At 37.4% G+C, this 12202-nt stretch overlaps 1 protein-coding gene across 1 annotated transcript in view; it reads left to right on the plus strand.

The window, feature by feature from the left end:
- The window catches only part of LOC115437662 (myomegalin-like), a 54597-nt gene that overhangs the window by 12745 nt on the left and 29650 nt on the right, over positions 1–12202 (plus strand). The window contains exons 5-9 of the mRNA XM_030160967.1: positions 2878–2954; positions 7266–7389; positions 7473–7630; positions 7724–7880; positions 9740–9793. Coding sequence (XP_030016827.1) covers positions 2878–2954; positions 7266–7389; positions 7473–7630; positions 7724–7880; positions 9740–9793 — 570 coding nt within the window. The remainder of the gene's footprint in view (positions 1–2877; positions 2955–7265; positions 7390–7472; positions 7631–7723; positions 7881–9739; positions 9794–12202) is intronic.

The raw sequence follows: 12202 nt of genomic DNA on the forward strand, positions 1-12202 counted from the left end.
TTGTTTTTACATTTATCCGTAGTACTTTTTGTGATTTTTAATCTTTTTTAAGTTCTGTACCTCTTTGGGTTTTACATAAATAATTATTTACTTTGTTGTTTTCTTTTATATGGTTGTTGTAAAGCACCTTGTAAAGCTGGTTTTGATAAGTACCATACAAATAGTCTATTACTATGTACTAAGTCCTAAGACATTATGGGTCCTGCTAGAATAAAATGTTTAGTATGCTTGAGAGAATAGTCATTCATCTGAGTATAAATGTTAAACGATGTGTGTCTGAACTTTACAGGTGTGTTAATTTAACATGCTATTGTTGTGTGAGTGTTTGAGATGTAGCCGCCGTCCTACGCCTGGTTATAAGCGTCTCTGTTGCTGTGGGTTTACAGGCTAGAATAGCAGGTGCACTGCGATGGGTGTCTATATTTAGAGCTGTTTTCGAGATAGGAAGATGTCTCTCTTACTGTAAACCAAGTTGTTGACACACACAGTATTTCACGATCCCTTAACATGTGATACATTATTCATTATTTGACCATTTAGACATGACGGAACACATGTCTGGATGGATGGATGGATGGATTAGATAGATAGATAGATAGATAGATAGATAGATAGATAGATAGATAGATAGATAGATAGATAGATAGATAGATAGATAGATAGATAGATAGATAGATAGATAGATAGATAGATAGATAGATAGATAGATAGATAGATAGATAGATAGATAGATAGATAGATAGATAAAGCTCTCTGATTGGCTAAACTATGATAATAGACAGGAGAAAGTGAATAATCTGTGAAGATGAACATGAGCCTGCGTGTAGTCATGAAGGTGATAAAACCAACACACAGACTACAGATAAACTGTCCTCTCCCATCTGTCATAGCTCAGAATGGAAAGAATGAGGCCTCTGATTCCCACTGTTTAAAGACTCTGTCCCCCCACCCTCTTTAAAAGCCCTGTTTGGCCCTAAAATGTTCCCTGTGGTCCTCTGCAGGTAAACAAACGTGGAGTTTAGCCTTTGGCCCCTGGGGTACGTTCCTGAGCTGCCCTGAATTCTCCCGGTCTAAATATACCCACCATGACAGCACTATCAGATGTTCTGCACCGAAGATACACAACACCTCAACAGATTCACACAGCAGAGACAGAGATTAGAGCGTGGTGGAGAGATTTAATGACAGAGATAACAGGGCAGAGAATCCACAAAATGGGTGCAGGACATTTGAGGGAGAGGAGGAGGACACTGAGCACATATACAGATAACCTAGTCCACATGTAGGATGGCACAGTTAGCACAGCTTAGATGTTTTGTAAACTGTCTTTATCAGCAGAACTAGGTTGATAGTTGGCTTCTTAACTGAACCTGATTAATTGCTTTGACATTACACACATAATACACACAATCCACATAATATTCAGTTCAGCAGTTATCCAGGTTCTAATTAAGTCACAGGCCTCATTCTGGAAATATCAAAATCTATGTCTTTGTCCTGTTATTATTATATCAGCTTTTATTAATCCACCATGGGTGTTAAAAAAACATCTTGCTACTGCTATCTCCTGTTTGTCACATTTTAATCTGATTTTGTGAACACATTTTGTGCCAACTGTGCACTTTAACAACAAACTCATATAATTAGTTGCCAACACTGGTCTTAGTTTTTGATATTTTTGCAGAAGACTCATGGAGTTCCTTTTAATGTGATCTAAAACTGAATCATCTTATGACAGGAATACATTTAATAAATGTCTGATTCTGGTCTGTAATTGTTTTAACTCCTTCTGTTGTTAATTAGGGATGTACCATTAAATCGACCAGACATTGGTATTGGCTGATATTTTTGATATCGGTCAATATCAGTACCAGCATATAAGATATTTTTTCACTGATTGCAGTGGACGATATTCATCTGTCTGAATCTATGTTCAAAAATACAGTCATGAAAGGCTGAAACACTTTAAAATAGTAACTATTTTATTTATTGTTTTATATTTCATAAAGAAACAGAAAGTAACATTGGTATTGACATCAGCTATCAGTCAAACTATCATTTTAAGTCTTAGTATCAGTATGGACCAATAGTTTTACTATCAGTGTTTGCCATCTCTGTTATTGAGCCCTATGTTTGTAAGTTTATCTGAAATGTGAGTTTAGTTATAATGTTTGCATCTATTTATTTATTTATTTATTTATTTATTTATTTATTTATTTGATTGTCGGTTTGGTCAGAATTTCTCTAGCACATCAGGATTTTGCACAAATCAGTATGTAGCAATTAGCAGCATATTAGTTTTATACATTGTGAATGATCAAGATTCAGATGACTCTCAATACCTGAAAATAGACTGGTGCAAAAGTGATGAAAAACTGAAACCTGTCATTTCCATTGGACCACAGACCACATTCATTGGTGATTGCATATTCCCCTCAAAGGTCAGCTCTCTATAATTAGTAGTTTAGGACTCATTTGTTGTGGTGCAGGGTTTTCTGGGTAACCACAGAGCCACAAATTCTGACCAACTAGTTGACATGGTAAAAGCATATGGATGGATGGGTTCAGGATGCTGCTCAACATTTATTTCTTCAATTTGTACCTTGATTTTTTTTTCCCACCCAATTTAATTTTTCCAGGTAACCTCAAAGGTTTATAAATTAGAATGTTTTTTTTTAATTTATTTGAGAAGTTAACAGCTTTAGTATGTAGTAGATTCCTGCTCTGTGTAAAAGAAGTGTAAGAAAACAGTATCTTGTACATTTGAAGGTCTGCTTCAAAATAGTACCGATACTGTAGTTACAGTGTGTGGTGCGGAGTGACTGATTAAATGATTACCTCTGTGACTGATTCTCTGCCACTTCTAATCTGTTTCAGAACATCGAGCTGAAGGTGGAAGTAGAGAGCTTGAAGCAGGAGCTCCAGGAGAAACAACAGCTTCTGGACAAAGCGCTGTAAGTTCACTGTTGTTTACAGTTCAATCCCTGAGCTTAAAATGAATAAATAATTACTATTTCCTCCCACTTTTAAGCTTAATAGTGTTGTCACAGCAGTTTGTTTTCCTATTCAGGTAGGTAAATGATGCCAAAGACAGCCATGGTGAATGTTTCCTACTGAGTTTCTGCAGTATGTAGAGTTTTTATTGGCACCCACAGCGGTTATTCCAGTGTATTTATCAGAGCTCCAATTCAGGGACACTTGTTTTAACTCCTTTCATTTTATCTGTTGTGCGTATTAGGATCTTATGCAACTTCTGTATGTATTTGTGCACGTCCACCTACTTCTCCTGTAGGCGAGTATGTGTGTCCATCCTAGAGATTAGCTATAATTTTCTACACAGCTCCATCTTAACTGTGGTAACACCTCATATCTCCAACAGCTCATATGTCACACAGCAGCTGGTAGAGATAACACACACATGCTGTCACACACGTACAGTGGGGAAACACAAACCTTCGTACAATAAGTGAACGCTCACTACTTAAAACTGTAATTTTGTACAGTGTTTGTTTAGGATTAATGCAGATGTAATGGTTAATTTCAGTACTTCAGTTCAACGGCATCCAAGATATGCAATAAGAGACTTCTTATATATAGTAAAAAAAATGAACCCAAGATAAAACATGATTAGAAATAAATACACCATAGATGCATAATATAAACAACCAACAAATATTAAAAAAACAAAACAGCACTTTTGAAAAAAAAAGTTATAAATATGAGGAAGTAAACAGCCAATTTTGATTCACAATGTGTGCATTTTTCACATTGATATAATACAAAAACCTGATTAATTTAATTCAGTCTGTATATCGTTCTGATGTTGAGCTAAAACAACATCAGCATAACAGAAAACAGGCTGCTCTTTATTAGCACTAGCATGAAATACATTAAAACCTCCTGCTACTTTTTCTTATTCTTCATGAAAATATACATTTAAAGCAAATGCTGGTTAAAGGTACATCTAAAAAATAGCCACCGTGGCTTTGAGAGGACCAGACATTTACTGAACTCTCCGTTAACTCAAATATTCAGTATTATCATCTGTTATTGTCCAACTGACTCTTTCTGATCATCATTAAATCAACATGGAGGATTGTAGTTGTACCTGATTTTGATATTTGCCTGATTTCCACCACCATCACTTCCATGCTTTAGATGAAGAACAAAACATTAAAGACAGAAATATTAAAAACTGATAATCAGTACATTTATATAGCGCAAACAAAAACACTGGGTTTGTGGTTTTCACACTTAAGTGAACACCATGATTTCTTTTTATATTGCTTTAAATAATTCCTGTTATTGATAAATGAAGATGAATGGGGTGAGTAGGTTTTCTTCCTTGTGACTTGTTGCAGTAAGGGTGGTCCTTCAGCCATCCTCATCCCGTCCTCTTTACATAAAGGACATTTGTCCAAGAGACAGACATTTGCATTACTCAGACTGGTTCAAAATATCTCAGTTATTTGAGCTGTTGCATGTGGTGGACTAAGTTAAAAACGTATGTAGAGAAGGGTCCAGAACAGAACTCATGGCGACAGAGTGGCGTGTGCCATTCTGGGAGCAGGAATTCTGGGATACCACTGTTGACTGACTAAGTGATAAAGACAGATGCCTGCACAGTTGAGTCTGATGGAGAGGAACACGTACAAATGAATGTAGAGCAACAATTCAGACACAAAGAATTTCACATATGAGATATTTGGCCTACATTGTGCTCTCCTTAACCACAAACATCTACTAGTTAAAGGAGTGATATTTTGCTTTTTTAAATGGAATTATGCATTTTAAAACATTTCCCTGTGGTCTACATAAACTGTAAATGCTATGCCTGGGTCTGAATTCTTCATTAATTCAACTCCACAGGTCCATCTTCAACTCCATTTCTGACTAATGACTCCAGAAACGTCGTTTTGAGCGCTGGCCCTTTAAATCCAAATGAGCCACTTCATGCTCCATCCCCTCCAGGTTGTTGGCTGTGCTCTCTGTTCTGTTCAGCCACTTGTGTTCATTAATACAACCAACAACTGAACATTTTAAGTAACTGGCTCAAAGTTTGGACATATTTTCAGTATGGACTACAACCGCTACTGCTGATAAACAATTATGTTGTACTCAGAGAAATGTTTGTTGGAAGTCTTGACCTTATATGTGCGAATGTCGTGACATAACTAGTTATAAAACATAACAAATTAAGAAGAAATTGAAACGGGTTGTAGAAATCCATTCTTTTTTTTGCCAGAATGAATATAAAGATGCCTTTGCTGCACTTGGAGGGTTCAAATTCAAACTTTTTGAAATATTAAAGTCCCCAAATATACAAATAAATGTACCAAAGACAAATAAAAGTGGGTTCAGCAAAATATGACCCCTTTAACATCCACATCAGGACAAACAGACCTCTGTCACAGCCATTCTCAGACTTTGTGAATAGGGTTTTAATGGAGTATGTAGTAACTCTAAGCATGACAGTAAAAGCCTACACCTGTGTGACCACTTATTTAATCAGTGCTATAAGTAGGTGGGTGTCAGTTATCCTATGAGTAGAAAGGTGATGATATCATACTGTTTCCTGGCTCTCCATCATGTCCTAAAGATGACCCACTGACTACATATATATGTGCCAGACGGATTTATTTAGTCTGTGCTCACTTGCTTAGACACTTGCTTAGTCCTAAACTGACCCTCATGTGTACAAGAACAATACCAAAGATGTCACACGTAGCACATAGTTGTATGGAAATAAACATGGAGACTGCCTAAGTCAGTGTTTCCAGTTGATGCCGATGTACAGTGGAGGAAAACAAATTTGTCATGTACCCCTTTTCCACCAAAATGAACCTGGTGCTAGTTTGGTGCTGGTGCTAGAGCCAGTGCTTAACTGGTTCCAACCTGGTGCCTTCAAAGAACTGGTCTGGTCTTCCATAGGCCAAGAGCCAAGCAGAGCCACGTCATTATGTCAGCGTAAAACATGACACTCAGACACTCAGAAGCAAGCGCTGGTCTTATCTTTACAAGCCTATAATGCAATGCAGAGATGAAAAACACAAATATTCCCTGTGTGGCATTTGTGATAAACATAAATATCTGGGTTTCTATAGCACATATGTACAAACATAATGCAGGGATAGTCTGTAAACAGATAATTAGTGAGGCCAGCAAAGCAGTATTGTTATCCAAGTTTATGTGAGGCATAGGAGAACACGGACAAAATAAACTTTATGCATTTCAAATGGCAAGTAAAAAGTAAAAAAAAATGGCTCAAGTAAAAAAAAAAATGCCTTAAAAACTTTACAAAAGGGAAGAAAAATCCAGGTGCTGTTACTGTGAATCTGCCTCCTCGTCCATGGGCAACAACTGTAAAGAACAAAACAAAGAAACCATGCTTTAATTGGACATGTTCTCCCCAATATGGACAATAACCCTGTCTACTGGAACATGGTAGCGTGGAACAGCGAAGAAGATGACTGCTAGATTGCTGACAGATCACTTATGATCCTTGACGTTTGCTTTAAAGTGTCGTTACGAATATTTGGATGATAGACATTCAACAGAAACCCTATTCCTCCATCATTGGGTCTTTCATGTTTGTATTTCAGGGTTTGTACAGGTGCTTGAAATCTTTGAAAATGCTTGAATTTTAATGTTGTGCTTTCAAGGTCTGAAAAGTGCTTGAAAAGTATAAGTGCTTGCAATTATAACTCAAAAAAGAAAATTAACAGGTGTTCTCAGGTCTGTTCCAGGTACATTTTTATCTTAATCTTTGGCTCAGTGCAAGTGTGCCTGAAGAACACCAAGTGGCTTCCCTTTTTTTTAGATAAAACTTTGTGTTCTCCTTTAATTTCTAAATTTATTGCTACCATGAAACATAATTTTAGAACTTTTTAGCATAATACAATGTACATCATTGTGATAAAAAGTGAAAAAAAAAAAAAAATCATGAGTATATGTACTCTTGTAGATATGTTTTTTACCCCAGCGATAAGGTGCTGTGGGGGAAACATTTGAAAATGAGCCTTATAAAAGCTTGAAAAGTGGTTGAATTTGACCTTGAAAAATATGTAGGAAGCCTGATGATTTTGATATGACAGACTTGTACCTGATTTATTACCATATGTGGAAGAGAAAGCAGAAATTAAAAGATTAAACTTCCTGCAATTTGTGTTGTTCACAAAGGAGCAGAAAACATCCGATTTTCAGCTGTAGTCTGAATTTCTAATTTTCTGATTTTCCTATTACTCTGACTTTTCGCTCTTTGACAGCACAACTGCAGAGAGCTTGACCAATCACAATGAAGCAGAGCTGCAGAGACGATGTCAGGAGAGACAGCAGGAAATCGACCAGATGGAGCAAGTGCTTGAAACCAAAATTCAGCTCCTGCAGGAGGTTGGTGCTTTCCTGTACCCAGTCAGAGACACTCAGGTACTTGAACTTTCCAGATATTAACTGTTTCCATATGTGTCCCACAGGAAGCCCAGCTAGCACGCAGTGAAGCTGAACGAATGGCTTCCCTGGCTGGATCACACTCCCACGCCTCCCTCCTCTCCCTAGACACTCCAATGGAGGACATCCCAGAGGACGAGAGGCCTCCGAGCATACTGCCTCCATCCAACACCAACAAGGACAGGTGCAGAGAGGACCTGTACTACTGCAAAACACCACAAAATAACATCTCAACCATCAAACAAATCAACCAAATCCTGCTTCTATCTGTCTTTAGGATCATAGAGGAATTGACTAAAGAACTTTGTTCCAAGGAGGCCCTGATCACAGAGTTAACCGGAGAGAAAACCAGTCTCACGCTCAGAGTGGGAGAGCTGGAGGGGCAGGTCCAGGAGCTGTCTTCCTCCCTGCTGCAGAAGGACAAGGATGTCGAGGTACATAGCCCACATATAGTATTTTTTTTCTTCAGATAACTTACAAAAAATAATCAAAAGTGACAGGAAATGTTGCTGAGGGAGTTGGATAATGATGAATTCCTTGTAAAAATACTTTCACAGTATTACAAGTAAAGGGATTATAGTATGGTATGATTAACTGTAATTGAATTGTACAGTTAGTTTGTGATGTTATTCTTGATTTGACAGTAGACACATTTGCAGGCTACTGTTTATGTTACTGTATAATAATATAAGCAACAAGAGAAAATTGATTCAGGTTATAAACTGATCATAATAGTAGACATCACTTGCTCATTAATATAGTGAGCAAGCATATAAAGGGTAATTTCATATTACCAATTTTTTTTTTTGTTTGTTTGTTTTTACTTGTCTTGTCCAGCATCATAACAGCAGAATTGTGGTCTGGCTGCCTTGTTGAGCTGAACAAATTTTCTTTGCCAAGGGGAACTTCAGAAAGTATATGAGGCTCTGTTTGATATTCCACTGTCTTTATTTTGGGTTTTGTTGAACCACACTTTGATGCCGGGCCTGACAGGAAGGAACAGGAACAGGGGAAGGAGAAGAAAGGGGGAAGAGAGAAGGAGAGAGCGAAGGGGGGAGAAAAAAAAAAGGAAAAGAAGGTGGCAAAGACCCTCACAAGAAAATAAGAACAATAGTAACAATAACAACCATGGTGATAATTATAAGGATAACAATAGCTAGAACAAGAAGTGAGTAAACTGAGCAAAAATAAATAAATAAAACATATTAAATTAAAAATTAAAAAAACATGAAAAAAATATCATAAATAACACCAGTAGCAAATCCACACAACAGCATATTACCAAACTCAGTACATTCATCCTATAACCCATAAGGACCCAGTGTGACATTTGTGTCAGTTCCCAACTTATTTTTTCTCTATATTTAACCTTTCTTAAGTGATTTATCACCAATTATTGTAATATTATCTTCTTTAGTTTTAGTTTTTTTCAGTGTAAATCATGTATTTTCCTATATTTAATTCACTGATCATATGGATGTCAATTAAAGCTCAGGGTAAATTCAAAGGTTATTTTATCAAAAACAGAGAAAACTGAAGAAATAGTGACTTTTTCAGTAAAATCTATCATTAACTGATCATAAACCAAGTGTCTCCATCCACTGTCATTGTTCGAACACCATGGGATTTACTGGTAAATCAATGTTGTAGAGGATGATGGTGTTTCCACGGTAACTACGGAGCCAAATAGGTCATATCTGATGACCATGAAAAGATGACAAACTGTATTTTACACCAATTATTTACATGTATTAGTGGATCAACAGGGACTAAACAGTTTCAGTAGATGATTTTGGTAGATGGTGGATGTTTGGGTCTTTATCGGTTAAATAAGACATACACATTAGCTTATGGTGTGATCCCCATCTGTCATAACCTCTACATCATCACTGGAAATGTCCCAGGCAAACAATCTCTATAAAAGAGTGGAGGGTATATCGGTCAAGCCCTGTTCAGTTTATACCAGCCTTCTAATATTACTACATTCCTCTGGACCACTATGTGTCCCCTGGCCAGACCTCTATTCCAGAAAGAGGCTCCTGAAACAGCATATGTGACATTCCTCAACCTTTTTTTAACAGCTTTTCATGTAGGTCAAATGAACTGCTGCATACAAACCAACACTGAAACAACGACACGTGTGAATGTATTTAACACGTTGACCTGCATGACCAGAAGAAAACCATTTAAGGATGCTTCTGAGTGGATTCACCTGTTCACCTAAAATCTTAGACTGTATTGTTATTCTTTTTTTTCTACTGAAGGTTGATTGTCTGTTTTCTCTATTACACAGTTCTATCAGGAGGAACTCGGTCAAGAACGGCTACGCATCGAACAAGAGATGCAGGTATGTGGTTCATAAAGTTTTTTTATGAAGGCTTAAATTTGGGAATGTCTTTAAGAGAAGCTTCCATGCTGATAAAACAGACTATAATAGATTTCACCACTAAGTGTCAGAGCAGCATCACTGTACTCATTGTCTACATCCAGCTCTTTGTCAGGAAGATTCTGCCTCCTTATGGAGAAGAGTCTCATTACATTTTCACACAAGAACAAGTCACATGTTTGAAACCTTAAAATTATAGATGAAAACACTTAAGCTATAAACCAAGGAGACTGTAAAATAATGAACTGTGCTACAGAAAAAACAGGTTAATGAAAGTGTCACCTAAAGGCATAGTGTTTTTTACAGGATCATATCACATTCAATACAAATACTTCATGTAATACAAGAACAGGACACCGTTTACTTTCTTTAAACGTGGGGTAAGAGATGTTTTCCTGGACCATTTTTTACTATATTTCGTAAAATCCCCTTCACACCTCGATTACAACCAATTAATTAAATGCTCTAACACAAAAATTAAAAAAATTTAGTCACCTGTGGAACAGACAGGACTGAAAAAACACCATCCAATCATTTTAAGCGCCCACTTGAAATGATTGAACAGTGATATGTTTATCAAACTCAAATGCCTTTTGTTCCTCCCCCCTCCCCCTTCTTTGCGTACCCCTCTTTGTGCATGAATCGTGCATTCTCAGAGGTTTGGAGCACTTGTACAGGAAGCGAAGCCAGAGCCAGAGCTTGGCTATATTAGCTATATTAGGATGGAAAGTTCACCGGCAAACTGTTTTGGCACTGACATTAAATCACTAGGGAATGTAACATTAGTCAGATAGGTATGAACTGGGGCTGTTCTGTAAGAGTGGGGGTGATGGAGGAGACTGAATGAGGTATGCATGGATCGGGGCCGGAGCCAGGGCCGGAGCCAGGGCCGGAGCCGGTGAATTGTTGCTGTGCAGCGCTCGTGAACCCTCGGGAACAAGCATTGCGCATGCCAGTACTCTGGAGGCGTGGCTTCAGGGGGATGTCTGAAGAAAGGGGTTTGGACTTCTGAATTGAGTATTTTCAAAATATAGCTTGCTCGAACCATTTTTCTAAGATCTCCAACCCCACCTTTAATAGCTAAGAAATCTATAAACTGTCTAATAGGTAAGTCAATATCTAGTGAAGCATCCTAAAGTGCACCACTGGAGTTCGAGTTGGAAAGAATGATTATAGATATTGCTATTTCTCCCATGTTATTAAATGTAGAAGCGGTGCATCATATAAAACATATTCCAGTAAACCTGCAGTGGATGAGGTATTACAGTATATAAGGTGAAAGTACCGTCTTTTATCTTTAATCTCATCACACTGAGTGCCAGAGGCTCAGTCCATTTACAGGATTTAGCTGCACTAACATCCCCTAGGACACATTTCTCTACTGATGAGAAACTACAAATGGAGAGGGCCCATTATCTTGACACCAGCTCACTCCACTCAGAATAAATGCCACTCATGTTATTAATCTTAGATTTATTCCATAAGTGTGGGTTTCATTACATTTTTTCTTGTTGGTGTTGTGAAATGTTTTTCTTGGGCGAGTCTTCTCACAAGAAGCTTTTTAAACAGAAGTTACGTCTGTTGATGTTTTAACTTGTAAATCAGTTTCGAGTGAAGGATGCAAATGTACTCGCCTCTGTTCAGATTTCGCATTGGATGTACTGTATGTGTGTAGAATTGTTCATATGATGGTTTGTGCTTTGTGTTCAGAGACTGTAAAAGCAAAACATTTCCTCAAGAAGGAAAGTACCGTTTAGGAAGTGCCATTAGTGACATTTTACATTTTATTACTACTGTTACTATGTTGAAATACAGGTTCATGGTTCAGTGTGGAGGACATTTGACTCAGCAAATTCTAAAGGGAAATGATGGTTGATTGTGCTGGTGTGTGTGCAGAGCTAAAAGAAAATAGAACAGATGCAACAAACTGATTTTAGGAGAGACTTTGAAGATTTTTACATTGTCAGCATTGTAAAATTAGACCTGTATTTTCATTACCTTAGCTAGGGAAGTAAAGGAAAGGCCTATGTTTGCTGGTTTGTTTGTGTATCAGCAGGACTTCACAAAAACTACTGCACTCACTGTCATGAAACTTTTTGTCAGCTTAGGACATGGGTCAACAACTAACCCATACAAGTTATTGAATATCCCTGGGGGGCTCAATAGAGTTTGTCTCATTTCATCTCATTATAATTGCCTTGTCATTAAATTCTTTAGCAAATCCATAATAGGGGACAGAAAAATATAATCAGTTTTTGACCCATGTTCATCCCAGGCACAAGTTTTCATGAAAATCGATGCCTCTCTTTCTGTTAATCTTGCAGGTATAGATAGAAAGAAATGAAAAAACAACAAAACATTTGAGAATTG

Source organism: Sphaeramia orbicularis, chromosome 17, assembly GCF_902148855.1.
Source record: "Sphaeramia orbicularis chromosome 17, fSphaOr1.1, whole genome shotgun sequence".
In the NCBI taxonomy this organism is placed as follows: Eukaryota; Metazoa; Chordata; class Actinopteri; order Kurtiformes; family Apogonidae; genus Sphaeramia; species Sphaeramia orbicularis.